General features: G+C 43.9%; 1 protein-coding gene across 6 annotated transcripts in view; it reads left to right on the forward strand.

Annotated features, from left to right (window-relative positions):
• RIMS3 (regulating synaptic membrane exocytosis 3) overlaps positions 1 to 14,248 on the forward strand; it is a 63,976-nt gene that overhangs the window by 2,657 nt on the left and 47,071 nt on the right. The window contains exon 1 of one of the 6 annotated variants that reach the window (XM_039329877.1): positions 10,979 to 11,101. The exons of 4 other annotated variants lie outside the window; for them this stretch is intronic. In XM_039329877.1, the coding sequence (XP_039185811.1) occupies positions 11,063 to 11,101 (39 nt within the window). In that variant the 5' untranslated portion in view covers positions 10,979 to 11,062. Of the gene's footprint in view, positions 1 to 10,978; positions 11,102 to 12,547; positions 12,570 to 14,248 lie in introns of those variants that run through there. One more of the 6 variants, XM_039329885.1, reaches the window with a different exon arrangement.

A 14,248-nucleotide genomic window follows, 5' to 3' on the forward strand; every position in this document is an offset into this window, starting at 1 on the left:
TAAGGGAAGGTGAGGGGTGTAACAGACCAGGATTGTCCAGGATCCAGTGAGACTCTTTTGCCAAAGCTTGGCCAGCCAAGGGTTAACACGTTACCTTTAAACACCAGAAGTTCTCTTCCAATTAGCTTTAATAAGGCTGTAGCAGTTGCTTTGGGGATATGTGGCCAGGGCTAAGTGGTGGCAAGCTGAAACTGTTTGCCCTGTTGCTGTGATCTTAAAACCAAACTGGAGGGAGGGAGGGAGGAAAAGAACAGGAAAGAAAGGAAGAAAAGGAGAAAAGAAGGAAGAAAGAAGGAAGAAAGAAGGAAAGGAAGGATTGGAAGGAAGAGCCAAGAATGAATGCTGGAAGGTCTCTGGGCTCTAGTTGGCACTTTCTTTCTCTGGCACCTTCTTTAAGGCCAGCAAACAGTTGCATACATGGCAAGGATCGAACAGGCTGAGCTGTCACCTCTCCAGAGCTTGTTGGATTGTTGCATCTCTGGCCTAAGAATGTGTCTTTCTAGGTTTGATTTCTCGAAAGAGACGTGCTGGAAGCTTTAGTCTCTCAGAGTGGTTGGTAGGGAAAACAAAGTGGTCTGTATATTTTAGGGTTAGTAGAGACTAAGTCAGGGGTCTTCAGAGTTGGTCCTTTTATGATTTGTGGACTTCGACTCCCAGAATTCCTTAGCCAGGCAAGCTGGCTGAAGAATTTTGGGAGTTGAAGTCCACAAGTCACAAAAGGGCCAAGTTTGAAGACCCCTGGACTAAGCCCTCTGTATATTCTCCAGGGCACTGCTGGCTGAGGTTTATATGTTCTAGAATGGGTTGTATACATCTGAATCTCGGGGTTCAGGGTCTTAAGCCATGCAACCCTCTCAAGGTTTGCATTGCATACTCCTCTTTAGATATTGACTTGCTTGTCCAGAACAGCTGTTGCTTTCCTGTTTTTGTTAGTTGTGAAGTCATGTCCGACCCATCATGATCCCATGGACAACGTTCCTCCAGGCCTTCCTGTCCTCTACCATCTTCTGGAGTCCCTTTAAGCTCACGCCTCCTGCTTCAGTGACTCCATCCAGCCACCACATTCTCTGTCGTCCCCTTCTTCTCTTGCCCTCCATCTTTCCCAGCATCAGGCTCTTCTCCAGTGAGTCCTTCCTTCTCATTAGGTGGCCAAAGTATTTGAGTTTCAACTTCAGGATCTAAAGAGCAGTCGGGGTTGATCTCTTCTAGGACTGATCGGTTGGATCGCCTTGCAGTCCAGGGGACTCACAGGAGTCTTCTCCAGTTCAAAGGGCTGAATTCTTTGGTGCTCAGCCTTTCTCATGGTCCAACTTTCACAGCCATACATTGCAACTGGGAAAACCATGGCCTGGACTATACATACTTTTGTTGGCAGGGTGATGTCTCTCCTTTTTAATATGCTGTCTAGATTTGCCATAGCTTTCTTCCTCAGGAGCGTCTTTTAATTTCTTGGCTGCAGTCCCCATCTGGGGTGATCTTGGAGCCCAGGAAGATAAAATCTGTCACTACCTCCATTTCTTACCAGCCCTAAACCATTGTAGCCTCTTTCAGACTTCTAGTGGGTATTCCGGAAATCAATTGCATTCTGCTAGATTACTGTTGAGCAGGTTTGGCGAAGGTTATACCCTTTTGCTAAAACGACAGGGAAGATTCCATGGCTTAGCTCCCTGTCTATGTTTTGAAATAACGAGTCCCTTGGAAAACAGAGTTTGCTGAAAGGGTTCCTCTGCAACATGAAGTCCAACAAGGGATTGGACTTCAGGACCCACCATCTCCCCAACTACCATTAATGCTGGCTGGGAAATGATGGGAATCGGTCCAAGGTATATGGAGGAGGAGCAGGAGGAGGAGGAATTTGCAGCGCTTCTTCCAAGCTCTGCTAAACAAGCAATTAGTCCAGCGCTGGCTTACATCACCTGCTGCCCTGGGAGAGCATCTCGTGAGTCCAAGTGGCTGATTTCATTAGCACCAGAGAAGGGTTGTAGCATGACATCTCCCAGATACAGTGCTGCTACTTTCTTTTATTTCAAAGCAAACATATCCAGTTCAGCAGATACAAATGATCGGAACTAGAAAAAGGCCAAGATCTGGGTCGCACAATATCCAAAACTCTGATTTATTTAACCACAATTTGTTCAAGTGAGACAGAAGTACTACTGGATTGTACCTCTCACAGAGCAACAACATCTCTGGATTACAAACCAGTTTTGTTGGGTTTACACAACAGACTAATCCAGAACTAATCATATATATATATATATATATTTGGGTGTGTGTGTGTGAGAATAATATCAGTAAAAACATGATTCCTGGGTATATCCATACCACAAAGACAAACAAAACTTGAACACCAGGAAAAATCTGCTTAGCCTAAGAACTTGTGATGAGGGGACGAACAATGATGCATATATAGGAAAGGGAAGTAGGAAAAGGATGAATATTGGTGCTGAGGATACGTCCAGAATGCAGCCCAATCAGCTAGGACCGGTAACGAGGTCCAGGAGCCAGATGCAAGCGCTGATTAATCCTATATAGGTTTCTCACATTGACTAGCATTGAACCCTGACGATGTCGATAGTTTTTCGACGAAAGCTTGGTAATTTATTAAATTTTTCTAGTATTGTATTTTTCCTGGTGTTCACGTTTTGTTTGTCTTTGTGTTTTATGTATGTATGTATGTGTGTGTGTGTGTGTGTGTGTGTGTGTGTGTGTATGTATGTATGTATATATATATATATATATATATATATATATATATATGTATGTATGTATGTTGAAAACTTGTACTTCCTTTTCATTCCTGCCAAATTCCTGACTGTGTTCATTCTGACTGTGAGAACTCTTGCAGGAAAGTCAAGATCTTCCCTAAAATAGTCAACTGTACGTGGTCATCCATAAGACAGGTGAACCACTATATAGGATCCTAATTTGCCCGAACCTCTGACATCAATTGCTTTGGAATCTTCAGTAGATGGTTTACCTGAAACTCAGAGTAGATATGGACCTTTTTCTGCATTGTAGAACAACTTGCCTCCAGAAGTTGTGAATGCTCCAACACTGGAGGTTTTTAAGATGAGATTGGACAACCACTTGTCTGAAATGGTATAGGGTTTCCTGTTTAAGCAGGGGGTTGGACTAGAAGACCTCCAAGGTCCCTTCCAACTATCCTATTCCTATTCCCATTCTACTCTACTCTACTCTACTCTACTCTACTCTACTCTACTCTACTCTACTCTACTCTTCCTCAGTGCCCAATACAACCTGCCTAACCTTTTTTTTTAAATGTATTTTATGCTTTCCTGCAGATGAAATCCAGCTTGGCATGGATTAGATGCAAACTTTGCACTAATTTTGCATTTTGGCTTTGGACGTTTCCTGAGCCAACAGATAGTTCTCGCCTTACGACCGCAGGCGAGACCAGAATTTCCATCACTAAGCGATGCAACTGTTGATTGAGTTGTGCCTCTTTTTATCGCCTTTTTTCAGCCCTGGTTGGTAAGCGAATCACCTGGTTGTTAAGCAAATCTGGCTTCCCCTGTTGACTTTGCTTGTGGTAAGCCGACAAATGGGGGATCCCCCAACCCCGGGATGCTGCAATGGTTGTTAATACATGCCTGTTGACAAGTGCTCAAATTGCAAACAAGTGACCTTTTTACAGCGCCATCTTAACTTTGAATGGTTGCTGAACGAAGGACCGTAAGCCGAGGACTGCAGTTTATCCCTAGTTAATGGTAATGCGCGTAAAGCCAGTCAATTTTTAGCACCTGAATCCTAGCGATATTCGGCAATAAATCTCCTGCCTTCTCCACCCAACACTACCATTGATCTAGACTGGTTGCAGTATTGCATATCCAGAGAAATCGGGAGATGAAGCAATTAGTGGCACTAATTGCCTCCGGATTATGGAAGGAGGTGTCCCCTGGAGTGCTTTCTTTTTAATGCATTCATGTGATCCTGATTACAAGAAGTGTTTCCTGGCACAGCTTTTGTTTCCTGGCCTCATTCAGAACATTTGAGAGGGGGAAACTCAGATGCTGAACTCTTCTCTTCATAGCCTACCGAATTTTCCCACAATGACTTCTGGCTCCCCCCATCCCCCAATATAAATAATCCATGAAGCAGAGGAAGATGAAAGAACTCTGTAATACCTGCTGGTCTGGAAACACCTTTGAGCATCTGATCCACTAAACAGCAGCAATCAGTTAAGGCTGGAAAGAACCATTCCCCTGTACAAATGTTCTTCTTTTTTTTTTTTTTCCGAACCAGTTCTTCCGAATCTGAAGGAAGCCTTGCATCCAAGCATTCTTTCCAAGGAGAGAGATGGGAGGTTCTCTCGCGTGTCCTGCAAAAAATTTTTTTTTTCTCATGCATATTTAGTGACCAAAGTAGCAAAAGGGTTTATGAAAATCTTGTTTTCCGTTGAAGAATGAGGTCTTTGGCCTCCCTGGATGCCTCCAAGTTAAGCTCAAAAGATTGGAGATATATTTTTTTTCCCTCTTGGAAAAAAGTTATTCCCACAAATCTGAGAGATGATTTTGAAAGGCTGTTTGTGGCTGGTTCTAACTGGAAGTAGTAGTAGTAGTAGTAGTAGTAGTAGTAGTAGTAGTAATAATAATAATAATAATAATAATAATAATAATAATAATAATAATAATAATAAAGTTGGAAAGGGTCTTGCAGGTCATCTAGCCCAACCCCCTGCTCAGGCAGGAAACCCTATACCATTTCGGACAAATGGCTGTCCAGTCTCTTCTTAAAAACCTCCAGTGTTGGAGCATTCACCGCTTCTGGAGGCAGGTTGTTCCACTGATTAATTGTTCTGTCAAGAAGTTTCTCCTTAGTTCTAGGTTGCTTCTATCCTTGATTAGTTTCCATCCATTGCTTCGTGTTCTGGTCCTTTGAAGAATAGGTTGACCTCCTCTTCTTTGTGGCAGCCCTTTAAATATTGGAACACTGCTATCGTGTCACCCCCTGGTCTCTCTTTTCACTAGACTAGACGTACCCAGTTCCTGCAACCGTTCTTCATATGTTTTAGCTTCTAGGCTCCTAATCTTCTTCATTGCTTGTCACAACCCAGCGCCCTTTGGTATTAAAATGAGGACCAAATCTATACCATGAACGGTATTCTGCAATAGAAAAATTAAGAAGCGCGGTTTTGCCCTGGGTACGGCCTGCCAGAAGAATTTAATTATACCTCTCAGGGTTGCCAGCTAGACAAACCATGGAGAATGATGGAAGTTGTAATCTGGCAAATGTCCAGGAATGGAAGCTTCTGCAGGACGTGGATTGGGTAATTGGAACTTAACTTAGAAGCAGTATTTCCTGTAAAAATGTATTAAAAGAAAATGTGCTTAGTGCACTGCGCTAAGCCATAAATTGGGTTTCTCTGATTTTGGGTTAGCATGATATGTGAAACTATAGATATATCCTGAAGTTGATTGATTATATGACTGCTTCACTTTTCTTGACTTATAAAGTCACTGCTTAAGTTCGTGCAATTCCTAAGCAGGTTGTTCTCAACCTTTTTAATGCCGCGACCCCCAACCAGTCGTAAGTCGAGGACTACTCAACCGGTCGTTAAGTCGAGGACTACTCAACTGGTGCAGCACCGTTTGCAGAATGGGACTTTTGGCGGGCTCAGCAGGGCAGAGACAGTCTGGACAATTCCTATTGGCTTTTGAAAGCCAATAGAATTAGACTCTATTCAAGAGAGTCTATTCTATTGGCTTTCAAAAGCCAATAGAATCAAAGGGAGTAGCACAGCTAAGGAAAAGGGGGAAAAAATGGCGGACTGCATTGTTTGGCGACCCCCGTGAAATGGTCGTTCGGCCCCAAATGGGGTCCCGACCCACAGGTTGAGAACCCCTGCAATAGACCCTTCCCATTCCAGTAATAAAATCAGCCAATTTTATGAGTTTCTGCTGAAAAGGAGAAAAATTATCCTCTCTTGGTCTTTAGCCATCTGACTCATGATGGGCAGGTGTAGCACTGTGGCCAAGCTCCATAGCATGTTCCCAGCGCAGCTAGATGCCATTTGAGCACTAGAGCGGGGGGGGGGGGCTTAGACAACCTGATACCTTCCCCTTTTCTATTCTCCAAATATTATTGCAGCAGTATAGGATGCAGCCTCATGGAAGTGCCATCAGCTGAATTAGGGGAGGCATCAACCGGAGCCCACTGTGGAATCACCTGATGTACGGGTGATACTCAAGCAAGCAACTGGTAGCCTGTTCCCCTCCCTACTTTCCCCTCCCACCGCCTTGAAATTTGGGGGCATGCCTCCCCTGCTTTCAAAACCTCCCTGATTTGCATTCTTCTCTGTGATTGGGCAACCGATGCTGCAGAGTACAAGCGGGTGGCAGAGAGCCGGGTCAATTGCAATGTCTATTCTAGTCCCCACATCCAAATTCTCCCACCTTCTTTATGTATCTCCCCGCTGGAGGGTCCAGTCCTCTCTCTCCATGTGCCCTCACTATGCAGACCTTGCTCCCGGCTGCTGTTTCTGCTGTTAACTGGATTAGGAAGGTTAATCAGCCATTTCATAGAAGTCCCAGCCTTTTCTGCTCCTGAGGTTAAGGAAACTCCTTGCAGAGATGTCAGCCACTGGTCGGACATCATAACTGCGGTTTAGCTGCTGAAATATATCCTTTCTTTATCTTCCTGTCTCTTTCTCTCTCTCTCTCTCTTTTTACTTTCCTTTCTGGGTGGAGGAAGAAAGAGTCATGGAAGAAATTATATTGTTTGTTGATAAAATGTGCTGTCTTGGTGGCAAGTGGGTGGGTGGAGGCCGTTCCTTCACAAGAAGAAGATGCGACGATTTCATTTATCCTTTGATAAACCACGTTGCACAACTTGCGTAGATGCCAATTGCAAGATAATAGTTTCGAACGTTCGCACTTACCTTGGGAATAGATTTGCCTGGAGGATGGGGAGCCACAATCAAGCAAGTAGTTCCAGTGTGGAATTTAATGTCTGAATATCGAGGTAAATGAAATTTCTGAGCAGTCTTCAAGGGTGGCTCTAAGCATATAACACGTTGCAAGAAGCTGACTTTTCAACTTTCCACAGCACAGTCAGATCTGCCATGTTATATAGAGGGACATTTTCCACAATCCTTATTTGCAATAGATCTTGATTATCTTTTTTTTTTTCCTGAGAAAACGGAGATTATCGGAAACCACAGGAAAACAATCTTTCTGGGCTTCACCCCATGCTACTACTGGCCCTGGAATAACACGAGGTTTTTTTCTTTCCCAGTCTACACAAAATCAGAGAAAAGACAGTTAGTGCCACCGTCTCATCCACATTTTTCTTCATGTCATGTTGCTATGAAGGGGAGCTGCTAGACTGAAAAGACCCCATTCCTTTGTTTTGTTGAAAAGAGGCCCTGCAACAAGATCTGCCTGGTGGGATAAGGAAAGACTCTTGCAAATGAGAAGAGGGCCAGTCACAAGCTCTGCAGAATTGTGGCAGGCACAGAAAAATAAGGCCTTCGCTGACAGTCAAGACGCATTGCTTCTAACCCAGAAATCACAGCCAGTATTGCAAGATCAAACGGATCCAGAACTGATTATAAGTTTATTATTTATATGCCTTTGTACACTGGCCAGGTTCCAAGATTTCAGCCTGTCAAAAGTTAAATACCAGTGATTTTATCAACCCAATTAAAAATGGCAGCCCAATACAATGCACTCGAACAAGAATACTAATCAGTCACTGAATACCCCTGAAACAGATCCATTTCCTGGCTCTGCAGAAGGCAGATAAGGAATCGAGGCAATGTAAAAAGTGTCCTACGTCTTGGTGGGCCTGCAGATAGCATAGATGTCTTTGCCAGTTATACGTACTCCAAACCATTAAATTTACAGCTTGATTAGACCCTCTTTCCCCGGCCTCCACTGCAAACCGGATAGTTAGTGGTGGAGTAGAAATCTGCAACCCTTAGCCAAATGTCATACAGTGCTCAATTTCATTTGACAAGGCCTCTGCAGGAAACGACGGAGATCCTTATTAAGCCTAGTAGAACTTGATTTGCATGAGTCTCATCAAACAGTTTTTCTGCTGTGCTTGTGGGTGTCTATATGTCTTTAGGCTAGAGCAGTGTTTCTCAGGCTTGGAGACTAAGATGTGTGGACCTCAACTCCTAGAATTGATGGCTGAGGAATTCTAGAAGTCCACATAGCCTAAAGTTGCCAAGGTTGAGGACCACTGGCCAAAGGAATATCCTGGATGACAATCTATTTACCAGTAGTATCTCCAGTTAGTCTGTATGGAATGTCAGGTATTGGATCTTCGTCTAGTCTGGTTGGTCACTGTCTATAACCAAACATGAAGCTTTACATTCGCAACTAGCTCCCAGGAACCCATGGAGAATAATTAAGGGTGAAGAGATCATAGAATTAAGGGCCATAGCTGTGTGAGCCAATCAACAATGGAACGATTCTGCTGTTTCGAGGGGTCCTTGGTGCTCTCTGAGCATGATTGTTTCCTTGCAGACATTTCATTACCCAAACTAAGTAACATCATAAGTGCTAGTTTCTTTGGTCCAGTGGAACCACTTGGTCCTTCATAGCGACCTGTTCTGAATGGGCTTATGGAGGATTTGAATCAGCTATCAAGAGATGGAGGGGAAAGGTGGTGATAAGTTTTCAAAAAGAGTCAATAAAAAGTCCTGCCTCCAAACTTAGTTCAGAAACTGGAGTGTTTAATTACCAGATCTTGTTTGTCCAACAAAGTTCACAACTAGTGTCTCACTGATTTTTGTTTTGGAGTTGTTTTGGTTGTTTTCAGGCTGCTGGCTGGCTGTGTTTGCCAAACCAGTTACAAGTTTAATGGCTGCATTTACACACCTGAACTATGCATGGATAGTTTCCTCATGGCTTAATATGTTTATTGTGCAAACTGAGAAAACTGGGTCAGTTCAGAACATTAGCAAGAATGAAGTCAACATCTTTCCACTTTACTGAATAAGCTGAAAAGACGCCAACATTTTCCTACGTTCTTAATGTTCTGTGTGAACTCAGCTTTGTAAACTACGGCTTAGATCATAACATTTCATATAAGCCAAGAAACTTCCGCGGGTTCGGTAAATTATTGTTAAAAGAACCAAAAGTCTTTGCAATGTGCAAAAATCAGCCATTTTGTGCGTTGATTAAAAAAAATTGTACCATGGATACAATTGAAGATCAGTAGTTTTGTTTCTACCTAGTGAGAAGGAAGGACTCCCTGGAGAAGAGCCTAATGCTGGGAAAGATGGAGGGCAAGAGAAGAAGGGGACGACAGAGAAGGAGGTGGCTGGATGGAGTCACTGAAGCAGTAGGCGTGAGCTGAAATGGACTCCAGAAGATGGTAGAGGACAGGAAGGCCTGGAGGAACGTTGTCCATGGGGTCACGCTGGGTCGGACACGACGTTGCAACTAACAACAATTTTTGTTTCGTGTTGCTGATTTCATTAACACAGAGGAAGAATGCAGAGTGTCAGGCACCTGGTGTTTCAGACAAGTTCCCTTTGAAAGTTTTAAGCTTAAATTTAAGGAAGAATAAAAACAAACTGCGCATCCAACATTGACTTTTAGCAGTTGATGGAGTGAAATGCTAAGAGCCTAAGAAAAGGGGGTGCAGTGGAGAGAAAGCACAGAAGAAGAGTGAGATGGCTCCGGTTTTTTCATCTGCAGGGAACAACGTGTGCTTGCGTTACTGAGAGATTGTTATGTCAGTCCAACAACTCTGTCTCTGGCATTTGACCTGTCATTCTTGGTTCATACCCAAGGAATCTGCCTGATGGAGTCATAGTTAAAAGATGCACATTTATGAATCAAAGCAATTTGTCCACGTAGCCCACCCGTGGCTGACATAGTGGCATCTCTCCAGCCTTTCCGGAGCCAAGTTTTCCCGTCCTTCTAGGAGAGAACAGACTTCCAACAGGCGTTTTCTTCGCTCCAAATTCTAGACGTAGCTCAGCACCAATCGTACTTAGTGCTCTAGAATCTTTGCTGCTCTCCGAGTTTGGTTGTTCTTTTGCTGATGTTTCATTACCTAAATAGGTAACATCGTCAGTTACCTTGGAAACTTGAGCACTGATGCTATTACCTAGTTGGGTAATGAAACATCCGCAAGGAAACAGCCAAGCTCAGAGGGCACCAAGGACCCCTCATTTCAATCCTGAGTGACAGATACCCTCTTTGATTGGTACTGAATGCTCTGACCTGAAATATGAAACATCTGGCCTGATGTGTGGGCTTCTTGACTCTTCCCCATCCCCAGCTTTTGGTGATCAGCTTGCACGGCCAAGAATTCTGGAGAATTCAGAAATGCACAGGCTCTTTTATTCCTCTTTCATTATTTCCTAATCAAATCCTTCCCCCGATTGTGGATTTGGGGGGAGGAGGGGGCAGGCTTCCCCTCTTGAGGACCAAGACTCCTGTGATTACATTATTACTGCTGTAATTGAATCCAGAAATTGTCTCTCGTACTGGAAGCCAGACTAAGCTGATCTTCCTGATATCATGGCGACGTTGGTCCTACTCGTGCCAGTTTGTGGAATTGCCCTCCACATTAGTTGACGGGACCTCTTGTTATTCCCTCTGGTGGGGCACTAAAGACCAACACATTTGGAGGATGCTACACTGTGCAAGATGGCTGTATATTCCTTCCCCTCAACGCAGAAAAAGGACCACTAGACACCATGAGAAGAAGGCTTTCTTTGCTTGCTCCTGGATGCTGCTTCTCCCGTGCCCACTATATTCTTCTTGTCTATCTTATTTCCCCCCACTTCTGTGGCCCCCCCTCCCCATCTCTCTGCTTTTGGGTGTGACAAGAACTGGGTCAGGGAAGTAACCATGGCAATGCTTAAGCAAAGACAGTCTCCCATATCATCCACTTCCCCCCCCCCCGCCCGCCTGTCTTCTCTCCCTATTCTCGCCATCCAGAAGAAACCTGATGTTACAGATGGACTAGATTCATCAGCCTGAAGATCTGAATCCCAGTCCTGGGCGTGGGGGCAAAGCACTGCCTGTCTGTCTGCTTCGGCAGGGGAGGTGTGTCGGTGGCAGAGGGCTGGTGGATGAGCCGATTCCATGTCTCCTCGGCTGGGTGTCTCTTGGTAAGGAGACTGTCCCTTCTCTTGTAGCAGAGGTTGATCTTTCTCCAGGATTGGGTGAACGAGGGAGGGGAGGGAGAGGCAAAGGATCCATGCCCTGGGTTCTAATCTTTGGCAGGTACCTTTCTGGATTGACAGGAAGCAGGAAAATAGCAGTGTTATCATGCAAGGAGATCAATTAAGTCATTTCTTGTTTGCCAGAGCATTGCATTCCTGCCAGAGCGCTGCATTCTTGTTGCTAGAGCATTATTGTTTGTGTGCTGCATGTTGCTATCGCAATGAGGAGGGAGGAATATTTCTGTGCACCCCCTCCCCCCTTTCTCTCTCTCTCTTGTTTTAGAAGACTAGCCAAGTGACTCCCACCGATGTAAAGGCGGGCTTAATATCATCATTATCCACTTCTTTTTCATCATTGCAAACAGAATGTAATAACAGTATACTGCTGTTCTTTCCAGAGGGAGGTCTAAATATCATTTGCTTGTTTTCTGAATGGTGGTTTAAAATGGTGGTTTAAAGAGGGTTTCAGGAATAATATCCAGCATTACGATCCTCTGCCTTGTTTAAGTGTCCATAGTTCCACGGAGGCTACTCAATGGGGATAATCTCAGGCATTTCGATAGGATGAAATTAGTTGGTTAGCTGTTTGTGACCCTGGTTGTGAGTCCATCGCCTCCTCCATTCCTGAAATAAGCTCTTAGCTGCTCGCAAGACGATGCCCTCCAGATTGCTACTCCCATCGTGTCCCAGCCTTGGTCATCCCGCCCAGAGCTGACGGGGATTGACATCAAGCACATCTAGTGCGGAACAAATAGGAAAAAAGCTTAGTGTTACACCACAAAAATGGACAGAGGATGCTACGTGGAGAAATATTCACTGAGACCAGACTGAATTTCCCAACTCTTGCCCTCTACCTGGAGCAATGTTTCTCAGTCTTGTGAACTTTAACATGTTTGGACCTCAACTCCCAGAATTCCCCGGAATTCATGGAATACTGGGAACTGAAGTTCTACCTCTTCAGGTGGCCAAAGTTGAGAAACATTGCACTAGCACATGGCACAGATCTATCACCTACGGATGAATTCTTACTTTGATGCACGCCCACTGCAGCCTAGCTGATGCATATTCCCACTTTCTAACCTGCATTTTGACTGCATCCGTAATTTAATATGATTAATAATAATTTAGCTTGTAATTAAATGTAATTCATAATTAATAATTTTACTCATGATTAAACAGCAAGGGGAGTCTGGGAGCTGAAGTCCACATATCTTCAACTTTCCAAGGTTGAGCATTCCAGTATTTGAAAGGCTGCCACAAGGAGGAGGAGATCAATTTATTTTCCAAAGCACCAAAAGGGAAGGCAAGAAACGATGGATGGAAACTACTCAAGGAGAGAAGCAACCTGGAATTAAGGAGAAACTTCCTAACAGGGAGGACAATTAACCAGTGGAACAGCTTGCCTCCAGAAATGGTGGGTGCTCCATCACTGGAGGTTTTTAAGAAGAGACTGGACAGCCACTTGTCTGAAATGATATAGGTCCTCCTGCCTAAGCATAGGGCTGGACTGGAAGACCTCCAAGGTCCCTTCCAGCTCTATTCTGATGCTGAGAAACACTGCTCTAAAGACACCGTTCTAATATTACTTTGTTGAACATTGCTGCACAATAGAAAAATTCTTTCACATTGGTGTGAGCAATGTCTTCAAGTATTTGAAGCTTCTCTTAAGTTCACATCTAAAGCTGTGTGACATGTCAAGCTCATTTCCCCTTAAAAACAAGGGGGGGGGGGAGAAACTACCTTTCTCCAGGAATATTGTTCACACATCCCTGTGGTTCTCTTGAAAACAGTATAGAGCAGGGATGTCCAACCTTGGAAACTTTAAGACTTGTGGACTTCGATTTCCAGAATTCCCCAGCCAGTTGGGTGGGCAGTTTTGGGAGTTGAAATCCACAGGTCTTAAAGTTGCCAAGTTTGGATACTCCTGGTATAGAGAGAAAATATCTCTGTTGCTGCTTTCTGGTGAGGGAAGTTAGCCCAGAGAAGGAAATATTAAAAGGGCAGAAAAATATATTTTTCCTCTAAGGGATTTTTTAGAACCCAAACCTGGCCCCAAATCTATCTCTCTGCCTCAAGCAAGAGCTAGCCCTATACAAGTGCAGATGTAAAACCATCAGAAAGTTGAAGCCAGAGCAATCAAGAAGACAAAGAGAAAATCTGCCTGCCCCACCCAAACTCTAGGAGTCATGAGCCCCATCACCTGGGAAGCAGGATATGATAATAGGATTAAACCACAGATATCAAGGCCTGGAAAAACACTCAGAAATAGCTTCAAGGTTCATGCCACAGGAACAGGAAACTATTCCAAACAAGGCTAGAGGGGGTATAAAAACCTACTGCCCATGTGCTCAACTCCTTTCTTCTCCTCTGCTCTTTCTGGCAAGGACCATCTTTCTGCTTCTCCAATAAACTGTAATCTTCTTCCCAAAGCAGTCTCCATGTTGCCTATTTATTCCCAGCTTGGATGAACCAGGATGAAGACTTACTTCTGACACTGGATATATTCTTTTAACTTCCCAGTCTTGCCTACAACCCAGGGATTTTCTGATAGGCCCCTGTTCAAATGCTAACTAGTTTGGTGCTAACTCCTTAAAATGATTCATCGCTTAAAATCCCTTTTGTGTATAAAAGCTGCTAAAAGGTTTGGACTTTTTAAAATCCTCTCAAGAGCTTTTTTTCTCCGTAAGGAACTTCAGACACTATAGCTCTGAGATGGGATAAATGACTTACTAACAGAGAATTCTCAATGCTTTTTCTAAACTAAAATAACTACCTTTTCCTCTGCAACTACAGCCGGTGAAAATGCTGCAGACAATGGATGCCTGTGTTATAGAACAATGTAGAAGGCAGTGCTGGCTGAGGAGTTCTGGGAACTGAAGTCCAGACATGTTACAGTCACCAAAGGTTGAGAAACGTTGATGTATAGCTAGAGGTGCATGTAATGTTAAGCTGTTGAGTTTGGATCTAGGAAATTTAGGTTCAGAGTCTCACGTGACCGCAGAGTTCCATGGGTGATCTTGAGAGAATCCTTCACTCTGTTCCACTTTATAGGCTTTTGCTGTAGGGAAACCTGGGTATAAATGGAGGAAGTCA

The sequence above is a fragment of the Crotalus tigris genome, unplaced genomic scaffold, assembly GCF_016545835.1.
Source record: "Crotalus tigris isolate CLP2741 ecotype Arizona unplaced genomic scaffold, ASM1654583v1 scf7180000017614.5298720, whole genome shotgun sequence".
Lineage (NCBI taxonomy): Eukaryota > Metazoa > Chordata > Lepidosauria > Squamata > Viperidae > Crotalus > Crotalus tigris.